Source organism: Mirounga leonina, unplaced genomic scaffold (assembly GCF_011800145.1).
Source record: "Mirounga leonina isolate KUSES-001 unplaced genomic scaffold, KU_Mleo_1.0 Mir_175, whole genome shotgun sequence".
NCBI lineage: Eukaryota > Metazoa > Chordata > Mammalia > Carnivora > Phocidae > Mirounga > Mirounga leonina.
The window spans coordinates 9,632,315-9,657,922 of NW_023270453.1; the positions used below are offsets into that span (position 1 = coordinate 9,632,315).

Sequence of the window (25,608 nt, forward strand, 5' to 3'; positions counted from 1 at the left end):
AATTGTGAACCAGAATGAACCATCAGAAAAAAAATGACTAGGGCCGCCTGGATGGCTCAGTCTGTTAAGCGTCTGCCTTCAGCTCAGGTCATGATCCCAGGATTCTGGGATCGAGCCCCGCATCGGGCTCCCTGCTTGGCGAGGAGCCTGCTTCTCCCTCTGCCTCTGCTTCTCTCCCTGCTTGTGCTCTCTCGCTCTCTCTCTGTCAAATAAGTAAATAAAATCTTTAAAAAAAACCGAAATGACCAAATGTTAACCTTATTTTGTTTTCTACTTAATGTTAAACTGAATATAAGTAGAAACTGAATATAACTTTTTAAGTTATAAATAGTAAGCTCAGCTCAGTTCAGACCAATTCCTAATATCCACACTTTTGTGAGAAAACCACTTTACATATGCATTTAAGTGGGTTTTCTGTTCAAATGGATTTTAAATTTTGGATGAGGGGCAAGAGAAGCAAAATCTCTTTATGAAGTAGGCTGTCAAGCTGTCAAAAGGAGAAATACAGTATTAGAGAGTACACTTTGTTTAGTTAATGAGTATATTTAACCAGTTAATAGAGACTGAGTGGTGTTTGAAAGGAGAGGGGGTGGTAGGAGGAGAGAAGTAAGTAAGTTATTCAACTAGTTGCTAGGGAGACCTTCTAAGTGAAAAAATGCAGTCACATAGCGTGGTCATAATCTCCTTCTTGCAGCTTACTCCAAGTTGTATGGAGGAGGAAAGCAAGGGGGAACGTCCCTCTTCCCCCTTCTGGAGCATACGTGGGACCACTGAGAAGGGGCCTCCATGCTCCCTTTCTCAGAAGCATAAACAGCCTTCCAACAGACCTGAAAGAAGAAACTCATTACAGAGACACCTGAGGATAAACTGAAGCTGTGAGCATTCTGGAAATTAAAGGAATTCTAGGCCCTTGAAAGATCTACACCACTTCACTGACCTGTGGATCTCAAGGATTCTGGATGAGTTTTCTACCCAAACACGGCAGGGTAAAACTGCCAACATTATTAAAAAAAAAAACCAAAAAACAAAACAAAAAAACCCCCTGTAATATTAAGGCACCAAATTGTATTGAGTTGTTTGTATTTCTTTAAATCTTTCTCCTCATTATTCATCTTTGAGAACAGAGGTTATTTATTAGTGACTGGGTTTTATCTGTTCTTCTTTCAATTAATTATTTACTTTTTTAGGATTAAAGCAGACACCGTGACACTATGATTCAGTCATTCACGCCAAATGGAGCTTTGCCAACTGACCCCCATGGGCATCACCATAAGCCACTTGTTCACCTGGTGGCCAGGAGAGATGTCGGCCCTGGAAGGAATGAGACAGCTCTGAAGAGCCATCCTGGAAAACGACAGGACTCAGATCACGACGGTATTCTCTAACCTTGGAAAACAAACAGAGAGAACTTGGGAATACTTCCTGAGCAGAGCCTGGATGAAAACCATCTGTCATTTACCTTATTCCCTGGCTGCTTTCTGTCACGTCCATTTCTGGTGAGCGGGATTCCTTGTTTTCAACTAATTTTTACAGTTCAGGTGAAAGACCCACAGGTACATAGGTCGTTTCATCAACCGTATTTATGGCCGCTCTCAAAGGCAGTCGATCACACAAACTGAAACACAGTGTTCTGGAGCGTAGGGGCCGTGGTGTTCCTGAGAAACTGTGAGGGAAGAACACGGGATAATTGGCAGAAGTGGCCTTTATTCTAGCCAACGGCTCTCTTGCATGCACTGCGGCCAATGCGGCCTCCTGCCCCAGCCTGGTGCCTCTGTGCCCCCTGGTTCAGGCACGCCTACGCCGCACACCCAGGGGCCTCTGGTTTCGTTTAGGGATTTGGTCACGAGAAATATCATCGTGTTAGGATTTGGCCACCGTTCCCAGATCATCCATCTACCAGTTCACATCATGACAAAAAGAGAAGCTCATAAACTCACAAAGGTTCCACAGACATCAATTAAAGTCGTAACAAAAATTAAACAGCAACTTTAATCTATTACAAACATAAAACCCAGTAGGGAGAGAGCAGATGTACAAAGTCGGGGCACAGCCCAGGAGGCACTGTGTTAAAAGGCTCTTTGTCAAAACATACTGTGAAAAAAAAATTTTTTTTTGTGAGCATAGAATCGATAAATCAGAGAGAATGGCTGATCTTGAATCAACATGAATTCTCAGTGAGATAATTGAAGACCCAAATCATTAAGGGCTCAGTACAAAGGCTGATGTTAAAAATGAACCTGTTCTGGAAATGCACCACATCAGACTTTCTCCTATTTCGAGTCTGATATGACCCATCCATCCCCCGCCCCCTCGCTCTCTCCATCACATCCTTACACAGGAAGACTCGGGCTCTGATTACACCAGCAAAATGAAATTTTTGTCATCCTGAACACCGATTCTCATTGTGAGAATTACTGGTAGCTGCAAAATCGTTCCTATTCAAAACTGGCAGTGAAAGGTCCATTCTGCTTTAGTAACTAATGGTTCTTAAAGATCTGGTAAGCAATTTTCACAATATAGTCTTAAAGCCCTGGGAATAAGTACAGACGGGGGCTCTTTAAAGGCATTTTTTTTAATATGGCAAAATAAGAAATTTTATTTGTACAAAAGGGTATTGAGTAAAAACAGGTTCTTTTCCCATTCTAAACACCCAATTTTTCTCCCAAGAATCAACCCCTAGCAATTTTCTAAACATATCTCTGGACATTTCCTATGTATATAAGCATATATGTGTCTATATTACCTTATTTTATTATTTTTTAAATTTTTTTTAAGATTTTATTTATTTATTTAATTGACAGAGAGAGAGAGAGAGAGACAGCGAGAGAGGGAATACAAGCAGGGGGAGTGAGAGAGGGAGAAGCAGGCTTCCCGCTGAGCAGGGAGCCCGATGTGGGGCTCGATCCCAGGACCCCAGGATCATGACCTGAGCCAAAGGCAGTCGCTTAACCAACTGAGCCACCTAGGCGCCCCATATATTACCTTATTTTAAAAAACATAAATAAGAGCGTACACTCCAGACTGTTAATGTATAGTGTTCATTCATTAACATCCCATCTTCGCAACCATCCCGTATCAGTACATACAAAGTAACCTCATTCAGGACATAACATTTCCACATATGTACGTTGCACCAATGATGGACCTTTCAAACTGTAAATAATGTTAATTTCCAAATAGGCTGAATTGAGACTGAAAGAATCTTAGACACACACCGTCCCTGGGGAGTTACTGCTGTTCTAACTCGTGGTCACCACTCGATGGGACTCACGGCTGCCTCTGTTACTCCAGTCCGGGAAATGGTGTCTGTTCCTCAGCTCTCTGGCCAGAGGTATAGTTGGGGGATGATGGGACAGCCTGAGATACACCTGACGGGCAGAAGCAGGCGAGGCGGAGTCCTACCCAAGCCTCATCATCTCCTGCAAAAGTGGACGAGTCTAAAGTTCCCATTCCTGCCCACTCACCTGTTCTCCAGGCGTCTGTCTCTCCTTCCCCAGGCACTCCCCAGTCCTCAACCCTCCATGACTTTCCGCCACACGAAACCACCACTCCCTCTCTCCCTATCAAGCTCAGGATGATTGAGAACAGGGAGAGAGTGAATCACTGCCCAGAGGGGCCCAGAGTGACTTTTCTGAATAAAAATATGCATAATTCAGTGGCTGAAGAACTATTCCTGGAGATGATGAACAATGCAGTCTTTTCATAAGGGACCCCGGTCAGGCTGCCATCAGTGAAACAAGCTGCACTCCATGGGAAGGCAGGTGCCTGAAAGAAGTCAATACTGTATGTATTACTGGCTTCTGGTGGCTCTTCCAGCGTGGGAGGGATGGTCCCTCAGCACTGAGTCCTTGTAAAAGATGCTAAAACTCAGGCATGTCTCTCTGTTCTGACGTGTCTACACTCAAGGTCACAGTTCTGGTATTGTGGAGTTAGAAATGACTATTTTTAGATAACTTTTGGAAGACAAGGCTTAGCCCTTTAGAAGCCCTTGGAAAACATCCCTCAGTTACAGACCTTGCTGGGATCTCAGGAGGCAGCTACTCTGTTCCCATTTCTCTCTGGAGCATTTCCTATGAGCCACTCTACATAAAGGTTTGTCTATTTCTACAGGGGAAAGGAACCTGTTCTAGGTTAATTCTATTTCCTGAGTTTAGAGATCTTAGCACCAAAAAAATAAATGAAAAGCACAATGATGGAAAGGGATTTTCCCCAACTCCCAACATCTTCTGGATATATTCTCTTTTGTTTTTTTTTTCATTATAGGGATTACCAAAGGTATGTATAATATATATTTACACAAGAAGCTGACAGATCCCATCATCTTTACATTTCATGGCTATAGGCAGTTGTTTGATCCATACAGTGATGTGATTTTTTAAATAAGCAGTTGTTTAAAAAATATTTTAGGGGCACCTGGGTGATTCAGTCGGTTAAGCATCTGCCTTTGGCTCAGGTCATGATCCCAGGGTCCTGGGATGGAGCCCTGCATCGGGCTCCTGCTCAGCGGGAAGCCTGCTTCTCTCTCTCCCACTCCCCCTGCTTGTGTTCCCTCTCTCGCTGTCTCTCTCTCTGCCAAATAAATAAAATCTTTAAAATATATTTTTTAGAACAATCCCATCATTTGAATTTTTTTATTTAGACATATGAATCAAAGATCTCCTACTATACTTAGAGATGTCTTCTAAAGATTCAGTTACCTCCCTCAAAGACCCTTACCAAGTACTCCTATCTTCAAATGGCTGGAGTCCTTTCTTCCAAAGAACTTGGCATCAGTCAGTGGGAAATACCCTGGCTGGGACTGCTTCTGAGATACTTGCTTCTCCAATGTACTGACCCCGTGTCTGACCCAAGACAGCTTCTCCACTTCCCCCCATCCCATCTGACCCTCCAGAGATGCAGTGGGAGGTCACCGATCCATCGAAAGCACCTGCTAACTCAAAGTACTGCACTCTCCCAGGAGGAACGAAGTCTTCTTAAAATACCAGGATGTTACAGACTTCCTGCTGTGGCTGAGTCCCTGCACAGGAGGTCTCTGACTTGCCGGATGCCACACCAACAGGCCCCCGGGCTCTGCGGTGTGCATACTAAGGGCATCTGTGTGCGTCACTCACTTCACAGACAAGAAATTGCCCTTCCTTAACTTACTGTGCTCCTTATGGCTTAATTCACTTGTTTTAAAGGCATTAGGTGCCACATCTGTATGCAAGGCAACCTCACCCCTATGAGAGCCCACTTGTGCATCCATTATGAGTGAAATATCAGGTTTAGTTGCCCTGAGATATCTCCTTCTCATTTGCTTAGTCACTAGGGGTCTGAATAAATGGTTATCCCAGGGGTAATGAAAAGAAAAGTGTAATGTTGAATACAAATGTTTACTGATAGTTTAATTTATTAGGGAGCTCTACAAAAAAAAAAAGCCCCTAGATCCCTAAATTTATTTACTTAATAATCATGATGACAGATCTATTATGTTCCAGGCATTGGGCTGGACCTTGAGGATGCAAAAATAGTAAGACAATGATCCTGTTCTCAAGGGCCTTAGTTAGATGAGACACAAATGAGCAAATATGAGCAGAAAGAGCACGATAAAATCACGTGTGGGCACAGGTGGAAGAGTCAGGAAGATGGGCTTCACTCCCAGAGAGAAGGCAGGTTGGAAAGAGCATCACAGACAGAACTGCTGTATAATTTAGTATCCAACCAGTCCATTTTAAGAGTGAATAAAACCATACAATGTCTGAAATTTTTACTTGTGGACTGACAAACTGATTTATCACGTTGATTTAGCCCATAAAAGGAACTCTGTTTAACAACTATTTTTTTAAAGCAAAATTATCTCCAAAAAATTAAAATAACCTATATCCATGTACATCAAAACAAAAAAAAATTTTAACTTCTTTCTGTTCATTGTCTGAATATCAGAAAATAATCTCAGCATAGTAATTAGTCTTGGCACATATTCACAGATTTTAATCAATTTTTATTCACGTCTGTCTCTACACGCATAGCTGAAGGATTTACTTTGTTCCAAAGTGGGTTTGTTATTTTGTATTTTTTTCATAAGAAGGCTTACAATCGTCTTACAATCATCTTCACAGTTGTATTTATGATCACTAAGTTTGAACCTGTCAACACCTTCAGTGAATTCTTCTCTAATGACCATAATGTTTTAACTTGGAAAATACTGCAATGCTCTAATACCTGTAATCCTGCTAAACGGACACATTCTAACTGTATATTTTTAGTCAAAATGTATAAATATTTCAGCCCCGATTTTTTTTTTACAGGTACTGCCGTTTTCAACAAGTAATACCTTTCTTGGATAAATATTTTGAAAAGATAAACCTTGTCAGAGAAACTGTCCCTATTAATGGTTTTTTAATTGCTTCTCCAAATTTGGATGCTGCAAAATAATCAGGCTTCTCAATCTTATTCCATTGTGGTACAGATATAAAATTATCCGATTAAAAATAGGAGCTCCGACCAAGACACTTCCCACAGATTGAGTTATTCCAAAGCACAATTCTAAAATTTCAAAACTAACTCTTATACACTATCAAGCGCTCATCGCCTAATTTGTTCAGCTTCTTTCTTTCTTTCATAGGGATGTCTTTCAAGTGTTGTTTTCAATAACTGCAATTTGCTAAAACCTTCCAAAGTTGCTGTTTTTCACACTTCGCTCATTGAATACTTTGATTAAAGATTTCCAACTGTCTTTGAACCAATGCCATCAAAATATAGGGGATTTATTTACCAAGAAGTTTGATACTATGTAGTATACTTAAACTGGTTTGCAAAGTACGTCCCTTAAAGGCTCATACACTTCTAATAATACAATTGATGGAGCAGGTAGTTTAAGAAGAATAATAGAAGTCTGGAATACATAGAATATAAGAGAATGGAGGAAGACTGACCAGAAGCATGGGACAGGAGAGCTGAGTTGTGCTGAGGACTGAGAGTAAATGGTTCTCTCAGGGGTAATACAATGGGACACTGTTTCTGGGATGAGCAACATCTAATTTTCAGCAGCTCCAAGCCACCGACCTTCGTGCTGCCCTCCAGCAGTACCCAGCAGCCCTGCGTGGGAGCAGAGGATGCAGGCAGCTACACTGATGTCCAGTTTTATGTCTGCAGGGTGGATGCAGTGGGCACAGAGGGAAGGATGCTGGTGGGGGAGGGCCAGTGGCCATCGACGTGGTGCGGCTGGGTAGGGAAGCCCAGGGAGGGGGACAGTGGGGGTTCCTAGCAATGTCAAAGAACTGGCGAGAAAGACATTAGGGGTTGTTGTCAGCCAGGCTGAAGGCAGCCTGGAGTGGTGGACACTAAGACGACAGAGCCACAGCAGCTCCAGGAACACCATTCTAGAGAGCAGCCACAGGCAGGAGAAGAGCAAGGCAGGCTGGCCAGGACAGAGCGTGAGAGCCTGAACTACAAAGGAAGCAAGGATTTTTTACTTCCAGATGTACAATTAATCATCTGGATGTGGCATCGGGGGATCCAGCAGAATTCTAAATGCCTGCTTCAAAACAGGAACCGGAGACCCTCTCTCCAACCCAGCCATTCCGGTGCCAGCCCCCCTCCCACCATGTGAAATATCGAAATGGGCTGCCAAGCCAGCTTCAGCACCAACATGTCTTATTTATAAAGCCATGGATTCGAAGAGATAAGACATGGTTTTAGAAACATCATCTTGGGAAATGGAGAGACTTAGCTAGCAAATGCAGAAAACCCAACAGATTTCTAACATCTGCGCTTGTGTCATGGGGATTTACACTGAGAAAATGGAGAGCAGCAAAAGAAACACGAGACCATGGGATTTTAGACCAGAGGCCATAAGCTCATCTTAAACAAATGAACAAACACCAGTAAGAACCCCTCCATGTTACAGGTAGACCCAGGGAGACCAGACGCTGAGCATTCACAGAGCCCATCAGAGGCAGAAAGGAGCCTGGAACCCACAGCTTGGGACACTTGTCCAATGCTCTTCCCATTGCACAGCATTCCTAAATAAATTTCTCAACTAATCCCTTTGAGATCTCCCTCAAACCTCCTTCCAGATGCCTGACACCATGTCCCACGTGGGAACATGAGGGGGTTTACACCTAGTAATCCCACCTTTCCTCATGACACAATCTGAAAACCATTTGCATTTCCATGATTCTAATGAAGGGGCAGTGATTTCCTCAAAAGGACAGAAGTTGGGGTTGGATTAGATGATTTCCAAGCTCCTGGACTGGAAAAACAAATATTGTTAAAATGTCTATACTACCCAAAAGCAATCTACACGTTTAGTGCAGTCCCCATCGAAATACTGAAATACAGCATTTTTCACAGAACTAGAACAAAGAATCCTAAAAGATGTATGGAACGACAAAAGACCCTGATGAGCCAAAGCAGTCTTGAAAAAGAAAGCAAAGCTGGAGACATCAGAATTCTGGACTTCAAGTTATGTACAAAGCTGAAGTGATCAAAACAGTACGGCACTGGCACAACAGACACATAGATCAATAGCTCAGAAGAGAAAACCCAGAAACGAGCCCACAATTACATGGTCAATTAGTCTTTGACAAAGCAGGAAAGAATATTCAATGGAAAAAGTCTCTTCAACAAATGGTGTTGGGAGAGCTGGACAGCCACATGCAAAAGAATGAAACTGGACCACTGTCTGACACCATACACAAAAATAAATTCAGAATGGATTAAAGGCCTCAGTGTGAGACCTGAAACCATAAAAGTCCTAGAAGACAACACAGGCTGTACCTCTTTGAAATCAGCAGTAGCAACTTCTTTCTAGATATGTCTCCTGAGGCAAGGGAAACAAAAGCAAAAAATAAACTTGGGACTCATCAAAATAAAAAAGCTTCTGCACAGTGAAGGAAACAACCGACAAAACTAAAAGGCAACCTGTGGAGTGGGAGAAGATATTTGCAAATATCAGATAAAGGATTAGTATCCAAAATATATAAAGAACTTATGCAACTCAACACCCCAAACCCAAATAATCCAATTAAAAAATGAACAGACATTTCTCCAAAGCAGACATCCAGATGACCAACAGACATATGAAAAGAGGCTCAACATCACTCATCGTCAGGGAAATGCAAATCATAACAACGAGATATCACCTCACACCTGTCAGAATGGCTAAAATCAACAACACAAGAAACAACAGGTATTGGTGAAGATATGGAGAAAAAGAAACCCTGGTATATTGTTGGTGGGAATGCAAACTGGTGCAGCCATTGTGGCAAACAGTATGGAGGTTCCTCAAAATGTTAAAAATAGAACTACCTTATGATCCAGCAGTCGCTCTACAGAGTGTTTACAAGGAATACAAAAACACTAATTCAAAGGGATACATGCTCCCCGATGTTTATAGCAGCTTATTTACAATGGCAAGATATGGAAGCAGCCCAAGTGTCCATGGATTGATGAATGGATAAAGAAGAAGTGGTATACAAACACAATGGAATATTACCCAGCCATAAAAAGAATGAAATCTTGCCTTTTGCAACGACATGGATGGAGCTAGAGAGTGTAATGCTAAGTGAAATAAGTCAGTTAGAGAAAGACAAATACCATATGATCTGGAATTTAAGAAACAACCGCCATTTCTCCTCCTGACTCAGGGTCCATTCACGCAGCTCTCCTCTCCTGTGAGAGTCATTCTGCTGCACCCACTCCCCAACTCCCTGGGGGCCCTGATCTCCTTCAGCACAGGGCCTTGGGGGCTCACACCTATCCTGCACCTGCGGCAGACGTGCAGAGGTGCTTCTTCTGACAGTCACATGCAGGGCTGGCCACATAATCGGCTGCGCCCAGCTCAGAATAAAAATGTACACTCCTTATGCAAAAAAAAAAAAAAAAAAAACAGGAAAAAATTGGTTTCCTTTCTTATACTATCTCTCACTCAACCTGTCATGGTGCTTTTTAATCTGTTGTTTAAGGTCATGCTCCCTTGGTCATGCAGATACTCGCCTGCAGGCTACGTGCAGACCCCTGTGGCCCCTGGGGGTCCGGCCCACACTGGTGTGCTGTGTTCATGCATCTGATCCAACTCCCTGCATGAGTGCCCAGGTCCCCACCGGGTGGAACTAGGGGAGTGGGTGGCCGAGAACCTCTCCTGGAAGGCGGCAGAAGGTGGAACCTGAAGTCCCTTAGACTTCACTGACAAAACACAGATTCAAAAATTAAATTACTAAGACCATGGCAAGTGCAAAGCATTAATCCCCAAGTATGGGGCCCTCCTGAGTGTGGGGCTCTGTGTGACTACACAGGTCATACACTGATGAAGTCAGGCCTGGTCACGTGGCTTACCCCCCACCCCCTTCCACCAGGTCTCTGCTCAAATGTCCAAATGTTATCAGAGAGGTCTCCCCTGACCATTTTGTATAAAATAGCAAACCACCTACCTACCTTTTGGCATTCCTATCTCCCTCACTTCTGTTATTTTTCTCAATAGACTTTGTCATTACCCAATAGATACTTATTTTATTAATTGTTTGTCCATTGTCTATCCCTTCTGCTGCCATGTAATTCTTCTATAAGAGAAGGGAGTCCATTTTATTCATGTCTGTATCTCCACTGGCTACTCATGCCAGACACATGGGAAGGGCTCCGAAACTACTTGTTGAGTAAATGAATGAATGGTTATCATGATGCATAATGATCGTTGCAGACAAAAAAATGTTGCAGAATTTCAGGTAAGGGCAAAAGAGCCCCTGGGATTACAGAGGGTGCAGCTCACATTTTAGAGGGGAATGATTAAAATCCACAGTTGCATTCTTCAAGGTCTATGCAGGATGTCTGGGTCCTGGGGAGGGCCCCAGTGGAGGAGACACCCTCGGGGAAAGGGTGACTAGGACTTAGCTGATGGCTATGCTGGCCTGGGTGGGGTTGGGGGTGAGGGGGTACTGTGCTCCAGGATGAAGGGCTGGTACAAAGACAGGCATTATAAGGAGCCCGAGTGGGACCGTGAGGGGTTTACTCTGATGCTCTGAAAGAAAAGAAAGGATCTAGATGCCTGACAAAAGTAAAAAGAACATTATTGAAATTGGGAAAACACGAGAGCCAACCTGAGGTTGGAGTGTACACATCCTATTTACAGGGCATGAGGAAATTGGTTTAGCCAGAGTGGAGAGCTTGTTTCTTTTAGTAAGTCATCAGATAGAATGGCAGTTCAGGAGCATCTCAAACCAAAAAGTGTCCTCTGATATATTCAGAAATGTATTCCTGCGTAGGCATGTTCTGTTTTGTGTGTGTGTGTGTGTGTGTGTGTGTTTACAAGCCCTGTTTTTATCTACTTAGGAAATTAGAAGCAATGAAGTTCATGGTAATACCTTCTGGATTTTTAATTTTACAAGCCTCAGCTTGCTGGCTTTAGAGCATTACATGTTTCCTTAAATCAAATAATTATTTGTACAACATATAAGTTAATAAATGGATAATTTCTGAAATTGATGCTTCATATTCTACACATGACTCTACTCTTTATGAACTTCTATGGATTCTCATACTCATTTGAGTACTAATAACCAGTTGTTACTATCAAAATTTTTACAATTGTAGGGGAGGTAGGCAGGGGAAATGGGTGAAACTGGTGAAGGGGATGAAGAGTACACTTATCACAATGAGCACTGAGTACTGAATAGAATTACTGAATCACTATATTGTGCACCTGAAACTAATATAACACTGTATGGTAACTCTACTGGAATTAAAATTAAAAACTATTAAAAAAAACCCCAAAACAACAACAACAACAAATGTTTACAATTGTTCTATAATGTATGGGATATTTAAATTGTGCACACTTTAAAGAACTCATTAGAAATTTAGTGGAAGATGTTAAATTTCATCCAAATTGGAAAGAATGGACATGATGATGTTTAGAAAGGCACTGTGAAAATCTTTAAGTCAAAAGTGATTGTATTAAAAACATGGTTATAAAAAGTAAAAACTGGGGGCACCTGGTGTCTCAGTTGCTAAGTGTCTGACTCTTGGTTTCAGCTCAGATCATGATCTCAGGGTAGTGAGATTGAGCCCCTCATCAGGCTCCATGCTCAACATGGAGGCCACTTAAGATTCTCTCTCTCCCTCTCTGCTCTCTCTCTCAAAAAAAAAAAAAGTAAAAACTATTACAAAAGACAAAAGAGAATATTATACAATGATAAGAGGGTCAGTTCACCAAGAAGACACAAGCACCATACATGTAGGGAACATCAGAGCTCCAAAATACATGGAGCAAACATAGACAGAATTGCAAGGAGAAAAAAGACAGCTCTATAAAAATGGTAGGAGACTTCCATACTCTAATCTCAATAGCAGATAGAACAACCAGACAGAACATCAGTTAGGAAATCAAGGACATGAACAACATTAAAGACCAGTTGGACCTAACAGACACACACAGAATGCCATCCAACAAGAGCGAAATAGACATTTTTCCCAAGTTCACACAGAACATTTTTCACCATATGCTAGGCAAAAAAACAAGCCTTAATAATTTTTAAAAGACTGAAAATCATACAAAGTATCTTTTCCAAGCACAGTGGAAGGAAACTAGAAAATCAATAGCAGAAAGAAAACTGGAAAATTCACAAAAACATAGAAATTAAACAACACTTTCTTAAACAGCCACGGGGTCAAAGAAGAAATCACAGGGAAATGAGAAAATATCTTGAGACAAATGCAAATGAAAACACAGCATACCAAAACCGATGGGATGCAGCAAAAGCAATGCTAAGAGGAAAATTCATAGTCATAAATCCTTACATTAAAAGAGAAGAAAGTTCTCAGAAAACATGATTGTATATTAGAAATTTCATAGACTTGAACCTGGTAAAAGTGGTTTATGTTTATAATGGACCTTGGCTTTTTTTTTTTTTTCTTTACTTTCTTAGCTCTCTAAGGCCTTTACATATATTCAGTGGGTTTTCCAGTGGCAGGAGGGAAAAAAATAACAACGTATATTAAATTATTAGCTTGGAGGATGACAAAGCAGCAGCAGAGCCCAAAGTGCTGAACTCCACCCCCAAGACTGGACCCCTTACAGACTGGACCCCACCACAAACAACCCTCATAGACTGGACACCCCCCCCGACAGACTGGACCCCTTACAATTTGGACCCCCATGGACTGAACTCCTCACAAACTGAACCCCCTCACAGACTGGACCCCCTCACAGACAGGACCCCTCACAGACTGGGCCCCCTTACAGACAGGAATCCCTCACAGACTGGAATCCCTCACAGACTGGACCCCTCACAGACTGGACCCCCTCACAGACTGGACCCCCTCACAGAATGGACCCCTCACAGAATGGACCCCTTCACAGACTGGACCCCCTCACAGACAGGACCCCTCACAGACTGGACCCCCTCACAGACAGGAATCCCTCACAGACTGGACCCCTTCACAGATAGGACCCCTCACAGACTGGACCCCCTCACAGAATGGACCCCTCACAGAATGGACCCCTTCACAGACTGGACCCCCTCACAGACTGGACCCCCTCACAGACAGGAATCCCTCACAGACTGGACCCCTTCACAGACAGGACCCCTCACAGAATGGACCCCCTCACAGACTGGACCCCCTCACAGACAGGACCCCTCACAGACTGGACCCCCTCACAGACAGGAATCCCTCACAGACTGGACCCCTTCACAGATAGGACCCCTCACAGACTGGACCCCCTCACAGACAGAACCCCCTCACAGACAGGACCCCTCACAGACTGGACCCCCTTACCTTCTGGTCCCCCTCACAGACTGGACCCCCTCACAGACTAAACCCTCATGTCCCACCCAGGCTCCTTATTACTTCTCCTTGTATCAGCCCTTCAGCCTGGAACACAGCCCCCACCACACCTATGCCCAGAACATCCATCTGGCTTGTCCTAATCCCCCTCTACCCAAGGATATATCCTCTACACAGTCTTCCCTGTGACCCAGAGTCCCTGCACAATCCCCAAGGGGTGCAGTGGTTGTGCGTCATGATGGCTCCTCCACAAAGAAAACCACTGGAGAGACCAGCTGTGCGCCCAACCCCTTCCCACCCACCCAATACTAAACAAAAGTCACCGGCCCCTAGGTTCTCAATTAGTGTCTGTTGTGAACAAAGATAAGGTTTTGGAAATCTATATGTAAATATATTAAGGTGTCATAGGTAGAACCACTTTTGTCTTCATTATTACACTTGGCTACTTAAAAAAACTTTCTACTGGGAGTAATAATTTGTGTTCTAATTACAAGTGTTTCTGGGAACACACTGTCTGAATTATGAATACAATATCCACATGAAGCTAACAGTGGCAACCCCCACAAACAGGGAATGTTTCAAATAGCCTTCTGCAGATGCCAATGGAGTAAACCACATTTTTCTCTTGGAAGTGCATACATTTTCATGTCCTGAACCATGCAGGAATCTAAAATTCTTTAAAGAAAGTGCATTTCATTATTAGTGTTTCGAGCTCAGCAGGTTACTTCTACATATCTTAATACTATCATGAAATGAAAGAAATATTAGAAATATTTGTATCTTATGTGGAATATACATAATGCAACATATCATTATATTGGTAAAATTCATTAATTGACAAAATTATTTAAGAAAGAAACATGATCATTGCTGTGTATGTTGAGATTAGTTTAGTGATTTCCTGTGATATTATTTAGTAAACTGTTCCCCTCACAAAAATGACAAAATACAGGGCATTTTCTTGTTAGCTCTGCTTTTAAAATACTTATTGAATCATAAATAATTTTTTCCAAGTAAACCAAACTATTTACATTAGTATTACCTACAAGGTTTTTTCCTAGAAATTATCTGCAGTGTTGTATTATGCTGGTTAAGCTCATTCCCTGGGTCACTTGCCAGCTTGGGTAAATGATCCAACCACTCTGCTTAGGTTCTTCTTGTAAAATTGGGATAAAAGTGGCCCCTCAGGGGCCTGGGGGGCTCAGTTGGTTAAGTGTCTACCTTCAGCTCAGGTCATGAACCCAGGGTCCTGGGATGGAGCCCTGCATTGGGCTCCCTGCTCAGCGAGGAGTCTGCTTTTCCCCTCTCCCTCTGCCCCTCTCCCTGCTTGTGCTCTCTCTCTCTCACTCACTCTCTCTCTCTCAAATAAATAAATAAAGCATTTTTGTTTAAAAAGTGGCTCCTAAGTTTTTTGTAAGGGTTAAATGAGTGAATACATGTTAACCATTGTCCCTTTTATATGTAATTATATTAATTGAACAAATACGTATTAAATGCCTACCATACCGTGCAAGCAGTTCTAGCAGAGAACAAAGGTGAGAGACATTTTCCGAGGAAGACAAGTGCTACAGAGAAAAATCAAGTTGGGGAAGGGGACAGGGAATGAATGTGAGCGTGGCAGGAATTGGTGGGAGTGTCTATCTCATACAGGGGATCTGGGGAACATCTCAATGAGAAGGTGCTATCTGGCAAAATTTTGAATATTTCCTTCATTCCATGAGAGCATTAAGTTCTCTAAGGGAAAGTGTTCCAAGCAGATAGAATACAAGGACAAAGGCCCACGGTGGTGCAGGCTTCGCATCTTTGGGGACCAGCAAGGAGGCCAGTGTGGCTGCAGGTGAATGAGATCATGAGAGAGAAGGGGAAGATGAGGTCAGAGAGGTGACCAGGGGTGCAGGACACACAGTGCCCTGGACGTCGCTCTAAGGACTTGGGTCTTTTACCCTGAGATGGGGAGCAATCGGGAGTTTTCAACAGAGACACAGTAAAATCTGGCTGATCTGCTAAGAAAGAAGAGTGCGGTGGGGAAGGTTGTGGGGAGAAAGCTAAGTTTTATAGATGATGGTGGCTTGAGTCAGGGTGGTAGCTATGGAGGTGATGGGACAGTGGTTAGATTGTCAACGGTCCCAAGCTGGGCCCACGGGATTTGCCAATGGATAGGACTGCGGGGCAGAAGAGCAAAAGATGAGTCAAGGATGACTGTGGCTTTTGGCCTGAGCAGCTTAGAAAAACAGAGTTGCCATTTGCTAAGATGAGCTAGACAGCAGGAGAAGCAGATTTTGTGTAAAATTCAGGAGTTTATTTTGGATCTGGTAAGTGAGTGATGCTTATTACACAGCCAAGTGGAACTCTTGAGCAGAAAGTTGGATATACATGCATGGTTTCAGGGGAGGAGTCCAGGCTGATGATAGAAATTTGGGAGTGACCCATATATAGAAATTTAAGTCTTACTGAAAATATGATATAATTCAATAGGGAATATAATATTTTTTTAGGGAAAAAAAGTCATTCTGATATATCCTTTGACTTGTACCAGCCCGAAGTATATTTTACAGCCTACCCTAGAATAGACATCAAAGAGGAGGAGTTGAGGTGTGTCCTTTATCATCTCCAAATATGTGGGCTGATATTCCACAACCAAAGTCAGATGAGGAATAAAGTCTAAACAAACGGACTTTTCATCTATAACTTATCTCAATGTTACACTGACCTTATACTATCTAAAGAAGAATGTTCCAAAAATTAGCATTCTGGAAAAAAAATATCATTCTCCAAAAACCCAAAAAAATTGTAAATATAGACCACTATAAACAATCAAATCTCTTCTGCTATAGCGGCAAAGGAACAAATATGCTACAGTACTCAGAATCGAAATAGCAATTAGCTAAGTAATAAAATTAGGGTGCTGAGCATCCCCTGTTATATCTGAGCATCAGTGCCCAAGATGATGTTTCCTAGGAAACCAAAAACCTCCCCAGCACAAATGTTGTGAAAGAAGTCCCCCCAAATGTTGCATTCTAGACACTCCCCAAGTATTTAAAAACAAAATCAATCAAACCAAGTCAGTTAAAAAAAGAAAATATTTCAGAATAAATTTAACAAAGATATAGAAGGCTTACACACTGAAAACTATATAACATTAAGAGAAATGAAAGATATAAATAAATGAGGGATTGACCATGTTTATGGGTTGAAACATTTGATTTTTTTAAGTTGTCACTTGGTTCCAAACTAATATACAGATTCAACACAATCCCAAACAAATTCCCACAAGCCCTTCTGCAAAATAAATAAAAAGATAAACTGATTCTGACATTCATATGAAAATGCAAACAATCAAGAATACCCAAAGCAATTTTTAAAAAGATTTATTGACTTATTTGAGAGAGAGAAGCAGACTCTCCACTGAGCACAGAGCCCAACACGGGGCTTGATCCCATGACCCTGAGATCACTACCTGAGCCGAAATCAGTCAGATGCTTAACTGACTGAGCCACCCAGGCACCCCTAGAATACCCAAAGCAATTTTAAGAAAATATTAACAAAGTTAGAGGACTATGATACCTGATTTCAAGACTTACTAGAAAGCTATAGTAAATGAGATGGTATGGTATTGACAAAAGACATATAGAATAATGGAATAGAATGAGTCCGGAAATTAAATCAGCCTTATATGGTCAATTGATTTTTGACACAGGTACCAAGGCAATGAATTGAGAAAAGAAAAGTCTTTTTAACGAATGGTGCTGAAAATCGGATATTCCAATGGAAAAATAAAAGAATATCATCTTTACTTCACACCATACATCAAAATCAACTTGAAGTTGGTCTTATAACAGACCTAAGTAGAAAAACTAAAACTATACAACTTCTAGAAGAAAAGAACGTTTGCAAACTTAGGGTAGGCAAAAACTCCTCATACAGGACACAAAAAGCACAAACCATAAGATAAAATAAATTGATGAGTTGAACTTTATCACAATTAAAACATTTCCTATTCAAAAGGTGCCATGAAGAATTAGGTGTTGGTTTCTTGGATATGATACCAAAAACATAAGTGACAAAAGAAAAAAATAAGCTGAACTATGTCAATATTAAAAACTTTGGTGTTACAAGCGATACCACTGACAAAGTAAAAGGACAACCCATAGGACAGGAGAAAATATTCTAATGTATGTCTAAGAAGGGGCTTACAGTAGAATATATAAAGAAGTCTTACAGCTCAAAAACAAAAGGCAAACAACCCAATTTAAAAATGCATAAGGTATTTGAATAGATATTTCTTTAAACAGATACACAAGTGTCCTATAAGCACATGAAAAGATGATCAACATCATTAGTCATCAGGGAAATGTGAATCAAAACTGCAATGAGTTATCACTTCACACCCACAAGGATGGCTATCAACAGAAAGACAAAAAATAAACAAGTCTTGGAGAGGGTGTGGAGACACCAGAATCCTGACACACTACTTGGTGGGATCGTAAAATGGTGCCGTCTCTTTGGAACACAGTTCAGAAGTTCCTCAAAATGTTCAACATAGAGTTACCATTTGACCCAGCCATTCCACTCCTAGGTATACACCCAAGGGAAATGAAAACATTCAGTCACACAAAAATTTGTACATGGAAATGTCTAGCATCATTATCATTAATAGCTGAGAAGTATAAACAACCTAAATGTCCATCAACCAATGCATGGATAGATAAAATATGATATGTCCATACAGTGGGATATTATCTGGCCATAAAAGGGAATGAAGTATCAACACATGCTACAACATGGATAAATCCTGAAAACACGGAGCCACATGAGAGAAGACAGTCACCAAAGACCACACATCATCTGATCTAGAATAGGCAAACCCATGGGAACAGAAAGTAAGAGGCTGGGGAGAGAACTGAGAGTCACTGCTAATGGTATGGATCTTTTTTAGTTGTTCTCCTTTAGAGCATAAAGTGTTCTAAAATTAGATTGTATGATGGCTGTTCAACCTTGTGACTAAAACAAAAACCTCTGAATTGTACACTTTAAATGCATGAATTGTATGGCATGTGGACTATGTCTCAAGAAAGCTAGTTTTTAAAAAAGGCTCCATTAAGAAAACAAAAAAAGCAAGCTACAAAATGGGAGAAAAATTCATACTACATATATCTGACAAAACATAGAATAGATAAAGAACACTTACAACCCAATAATATGATGATGAACAATCCAATAAAAAGTGAGCAAAAGATCTGAAGAGACACTTTACCAGAGAAGATATGCAAATGGCCCATCAGGATATACGAGGGTGATCACCATCATTTATCAGCAGGGAAATGCAAATTAAAACTACTGTGAGATACGACTATATACCCATTAAATACATTTTTTTTAAGATTTTATTTATTTATTTGACAGAGAGAGAGAGAGAGAGAGAGATGGAACACAAGCAGGGGGAGTGGGAGAGGGAGAAGCAGGCTTCCTGCTGAGCAGGGAGCCCGATGCAGGGCTGGATCCTAGGAACCTGGGACCACACCCAAGCCGGAGGCAGATGCCTAACGACTGAACCACCCAGGTGCCCACGACTATACACCCATTAAAATGGCTAAAATTGAAAACACAAAGTATGAAGTGTTGATAGGAATGTACAGTAACAAGAACTTACATGCACTGTTGACAAAAATGTAAAATGGTAAAACCACTTTGGAAAACTGACAGTTTCTTAAAAAGTTCAACCTAACCCCTACTCTATGGCCCACTCATTCTGCTCCTAGGTCTTCACCCAAACATAGACCCACACCAAGGCTGTCCATGAATGTTCATAGCAGCTTTGTTCATAATAGCCCCCAAACTGGAAATAATCCAAATGTCCAGGAACAGCAAATGGATAAAATGTGGACTAGTTGTAAGGATGGAATACTACTCAGCAATGAAAAAGAACAAACTACGGACCATGCTACCACACGAATGAATGTCAGTAAGTATGAGGAGTGAAATAAGCCAGACACAAAATGTACTGCTATATAATTTCATTCACATAACATTTTAGAAAATGCAAAATCATCTCTAATGAGTATAAATGGTAGCTTCCAGTGTCAGGGGTAAGGAAGGGAGCACATCAAAGGACCAAAGGGATCTCTGGGGTGATGGAAATTTTCTGGTATTGATTATGGCGGTGGTTTGGCCTGTATGATTCGCTCTCACATTCATCACTGAATTGTTCACTTTAAATGGGTGCATTTAATTGGATGTAAATTATACCTCAACAACGTTGATTTAAAAAAAAAGGAATGAACTAGTGGGTATTATGTTAAGCGAAATAAGTCAATCAGAGAAAGACAATTATCATATGATCTCAATGACATGAGGAATTTAAGAAACAAGGCAGAGGATCATAGGGGAAGGGAGAGGAAAAATGAAACAAGACAAAACCAGAGAGGGAGACAAACCATAAGAGACTCTTAATCTCAGGAAACAAACTGAGGGTTGCTGGAGGGGAGGGGGGTGGGAGGGATGGGGGGGCTGGGTGATAGACATTGCAGAGGATATGTGCTATGGTGAGCGCTGTGAATTGTGTAAGACTGACGAATCACAGACCTGTACCCCTGAAACAAATAATACATTATATGTTAATAAAAAAATAAAAAACTAATAAAAAATTAAAAAAGGAATGAGAACCAATGGAAAAAAGAATTTATACACAAGTTAACAGCTGACAATTAGCAAATCCAATATTTGTGTAAATAGCACCTCTAAACTTCTCAACAGTGCGCGTAGATCGTGTTCTCCTTAAACACTTTAAACATTCCTTGCCTCTAGATCTGGATTCTGTCACCAACTTGCCTCACAAACCTCATATGGTACCCCCAAGAGTTAATTCTAACCCAACTCCTTTGGGTTATTACAAATTCTGAGCGAACATGATCCATATTGAGGAGGTTTTAGAATAACTGCGAAAGAGAGGATAAATCCCTGGTAGAAAAGCTCAGTGAAGGGGTGGGGACAGCTGTGCCCCAAGAAGACTTCCAAACTTTGTCCTCAGGTTTGTTCCATTCCAGACACTCTTATGCCCTCATGCTGACCTATCTTTACATAAACTGCTGCTGGTAAGGATGCAATCAAATTGCTTAGAAAGTTAGAATTTAAATCTACTTGAACTTCATCTCATAAAACGAAAGACCATCTGCAGAGATACTAATGAAACAAGACAGATGTCCATAAAGAAATAGTCTGTATTGAGGACCTGCTATTTATGGCACTCTTTATTTTTAATACATTTTTATTTTTTATACATTTTTCTCATTCAGTACTCCCTATAACCTTCTAATGTAAATATGATGATGAGGATGATGTCAATATTATTATTTCTTTCCATTAAGGAACCTGATATTCAGAGAGGCCCAGTTATTTGTCCAAATTCACCCAGCTAGTAAGAGGCAGAGCTGAGATTTACATAGGGGGATGCTTTCAACTGATTTATTTAGTGACAGATCCATAAACAGAGAAGTTAAACAAATGAATACATATAGCACTGGATTCTAGTACTAATGATTTTTCTTTCTTTTTTTTTTTTTTGCATCACCCATAAAAGACACACATTTAAATATACTACTGACATTTTGTGGGCTTTTTTCTTGTCATTAAAATGTTATATTCTTCCTACTGGGAAGTCAATATTTGGTGAGAAAGTGGTTCACCTGCTTCTTTAAGAGGAACCTCTATTGTTAAAAAGAAAACCAAAATGACACCACTTAGGTTAAGGCCCCAAGTCGATAAAACAAGACTTAATACATAACCTAACGGCAGTTTCAATTCCCCAGAAATGTAATTTTGAAATAGTCAATATAGAATTTCCTGGTCAATACTAGGAAATTTACTGATAGACCCCCTCTATTCCCTTTAGGAGGGCAACCTTGCCTAAACAACGCATTCCTTGCTAATAAATTCCTTTTTCCCCCCTTTGTAAGTGCTCTCTCTTTGCCTTTAAAAACCTTTCTTCTGTTTAGCTCAGTGGAGCTCTCTACTTGCTAGATGGGATGCTTGCCCAACTCATGAATCATTTAATAAAGCCAACTAGATCTTCATATTTACTAGGTTGAATTATGTTTTTTAACACTAGATAAAATAAAGTCACAAGAGCCTGCTAGGGAGTATCCCAAATTTGGGGAGAGCTATTGCTCTCAAGGAAGAACCAGGATGTGGCAAATTATAAAACAAACTGTATTGCAAGGAACTAGGAAAGATAGCATTTAGGTAATCAGAAATTAATGAGGAACCAGCAGTCAAAACTGCTTAAACCACCAGTCTCATGGCTGACACTAACACCCAAAGCTATAAAACTGGTCACTGATGTGGGAAACACAGGCAAAAGAAAAAAAATTATATTTCCTTACTACTTACAGCCCACTGACAAGTCCTTAGAATAGGCAGTGACATTCCTCTAGGAACTCCGCTGCCTGGATGTTAATACTTTGCTTAGGGCAAGAGGCAATCTTAGCCCAACACCCCCAGATACTGGAAGTCTACTTTAACATATAAAAATTCCTTTGGAAACTTCCTCTGTCTCTACCCTCCCAAGATACAGGTTGGCAATCATTCTCCAAGCATATGGCCCACTGATAGACATCTGAAGAGTCTCATGACTGAGTTTTTACTAAACAGTCATAAATGACCTTTTCCTAACAATAGCCAGCCCCCTCAGGATCCTGGAAACCTTGTTTCCAAAATACCTTGGAGGCTTGTGCTGTCCCTAACCCCTTCCCAACTTCAAAGTATATAATGAGTCAACCGTTACAACCCCAGGGTAGTTCTTTCTGCCCAGGGGTCCTATCCGGTGCTTTAATAAAACCACCTTTCTGCACGGAAGACATCTCAAGAATTCCTTCTTGGCCTTCGGCTCTAAACCCCAACATTTTCCTACATCAGTCACCACCTAGGACAGTCACTTGACAGAGAAAAATAGTCCACATGCTTCCAGTCTGGATACTTTTAAAAATGTTCGTACAAAAATGTCCTACAATGTCCTATAAAAACTCTCATGAAAGAAAGGAAAGAAAGAAAGAAAGAAAGAAAGAAAGAAAGAAGGAAGGAAGGAAGGAAGGAAGGAAGGAAGGAAGGAAGGAAGGAAGGAAGGAAAGAAAGAAAGAAAGAAAGAAAGAAAGAAAGAAAGAAAGAAAGAAAGAAAGAAAGAAAGAAAGAAAGAAAAAAGAAAGAAAAGAAAGAAAGAAAGAAAGAAAAGGAAAGAAAGAAACAACCTACTAGTTGGGAGGGGAGGCTAATTTCATTTAACGGTTTACGTGTTACGTTTACATGTGTCTTACATGTTCGGGTCAAGGTTCAACCTGAATATTCAGCTTTCTTATTTCCTCCCTCTTCTGGTAACTTCCAGCATTTACTGGAATGCAGAAATAATCTGCAGGGGGTGACAATGTCACGGTCTGACCCCAACTAGACTTGTCTCACGCCTGGCACAAGATCCAGTTCAGTCCCATGTGCGTTTCTGTGCCAGAAGAGTAGATGGAAGGACAGAGCCCACAGCTACCATCTGCTGCCCTCCCCCAGGATCCCTCGAAATGAAGACGAGGTGGGAGTTTCTCCTAGAGACGGGAGCAGAGTGTCCCTCGCAGTGGGCCCACAGAAGTGTTTTCAGGAAGCAACATGTGGACCTTGCACATGAAAAAGCAAAAGAGACCCCCCGAATGGAGGCACCCTGCGACGGCCGCAGCAGGCTCCTCGATGAGGGCGAGAGATCATCAGTCTGGTGCAGTTCCTGCAGGGCAGACCCAGCCAGGCCCTCAGACTCTGTATCCGGCCTGCCGTCTAGAAGGGCACCCCAGCTCCCCGGGTCCCCGCTCCTGCTCCCACGGCTCACCTGGCCCACTACCTCAGTTTCTTTTACCGGCCGGTGGTCCCCACCGCCCCCCGACCCCCTTCCGCACCCCTCAGGCAAAGCGGGTACTTACAGCTGCATGACCAAGTACAAGTGGTTTGGGCTTTCGTAAATGTCCTCCAGGGCGACAATGTTTTCATGCTTGATCCTGAAAGAGAAAAAAGCACACACAAACAGAAGAGTGAGTATAGTGAGGCATGGAAACTTTTAAAAACAGACATCATTAGCTTCACTGTCACGTCCATGACTCCAGTCCAGGAAACCAGACTGACCCCTCATTGGGGTTCTAGTCACCACCACTACCAAAGGTCAACCTAGGACCCCATGCCAACTAGACTGCTGCAATCAAAATGTGGTTCCCAGACACAGCACGGGCAGGCATCTCCTGATGGGGTGGCTGGGTGATGGACACTGGGGAGGGTATGTGTTATGGTGAGCACTGTGAATTGTGTAAGACTGATGAATCACAGACCTGTACCCCTGAAACAAATAATACATTATATGTTTTTAAAAAAAGATAGTAGGAAGGGAAAAATGAAGGGGGGGATATTGGAGGGGGAGACGAACCATGAGAGACAATGGACTCTGACAAACAAACAGAGGGTTCTAGAGGGGAGGGGGGGGGGGGATGGGTTAGCCTGGTGATGGTATTAAAGAGGGCACGTATTGAATGGAGCACTGGGTGTTATACACAAACAATGAATCAAGGAACACTACATCAAAAACTAATGATGTAATGTATGGTGATTATTATAATAAAATAAAATTTAAAAAAAGAAATGCAAATTCTCAGGCTCCACCCTGGTCAAACAGATCCTGACTCCCTGAGGGCAGAGCCCAGGAACTGGTTCAGTATGACCCTTAGATGATCTGTAGGCACAAAGCAGAAATTCGGTAGTCAACCCTGTGCTTTTCAAGCTTCAGTGTGCACGCGAGCCAACATGGATTCTGGCTGCCCTGCCCATTTTGGTCCTGTGGGGCTGGGGCAGGCCGGAGCGTCTGCATTTCTAACAAGTTCCCAGGAGATGCTGAGGCTTCTGGTCTGAGTCGAGTAGCAAAGTCCTGACTCCAGAAGCGAGAGAGAGGGAAATAGCCTAATGCCAGCCCCTGGAACTACCCATTAAGAGTAGCTTTTGCTCAGAAGATAAGGCTTGCTAATTATTTTAAAGCATTTGAGGGAAGAATCATTTCACTACGTACGAGCTAATGAACTCTTACCACAAGCCTTTCACTGAAATGACTGCTGAACCATACAAAAGCAAGCATTTCATATGCAGATTCCCCCAACCCCGAAAGCAGGGACTACTTACTTATTTTGTTTCCCCTCATACCTAGCATCCATCTGCTTAATAAATAAGGGCTAAATGAATGAATGATATTTAAAGGCTGTCCCTACTCAACATTAAGAATCATTATTTACTTAGGGAAAAATGGAGGCAATTTTCCTAAGTGTGAGCTGTCTTTCCCTCAAATAGAAGTTTATAAGGTGGAACAAACCAGAATATTATCTTCCCTCCGAGCAGATGAGAGAAGAGAACAAAACACCTAACAGAGGGCGGCAATGTTTTCCTCTGATTTCTACAGCTCTGATTAGTCAACACGGGTGTTTGTAGGAGCGGAGATGACAGATTACATGAAATTCACATTTCATCTGGCTCCCGTGCGCAGAGCTACAGCCTAATATTTCCTTGTTACCACTGGTTACTTTGCTACCTGAGCAAAATAATACCCAAATTATATAAATAATTTATATAATAATATTATATAGATAATATAATAATAGTATATCATAGGAACCAAGTAAACTATGCTACCAAGGAAACCATGACAAATTAAGTTAGGACTGCTGAGATCCTAGACGTTTATGGAATGATCATTATTGGATATCCTGAAAGAATTATGACCACAAAAAGTACACAGCATACGGATGCTCCCAGTTTTTTAATTTTTTTTTTTAAAGATTTTATTTATTT

General features: G+C 41.6%; 1 protein-coding gene across 2 annotated transcripts in view; it reads right to left on the minus strand.

The window, feature by feature from the left end:
• The window catches only part of CAMK1D (calcium/calmodulin dependent protein kinase ID), a 428,556-nt gene that overhangs the window by 140,483 nt on the left and 262,465 nt on the right, over positions 1-25,608 (minus strand). For both annotated transcript variants that reach the window (XM_035021641.1, XM_035021642.1), the window contains exon 3: positions 23,709-23,783. In XM_035021641.1, coding sequence (XP_034877532.1) covers positions 23,709-23,783 — 75 coding nt within the window. The remainder of the gene's footprint in view (positions 1-23,708; positions 23,784-25,608) is intronic.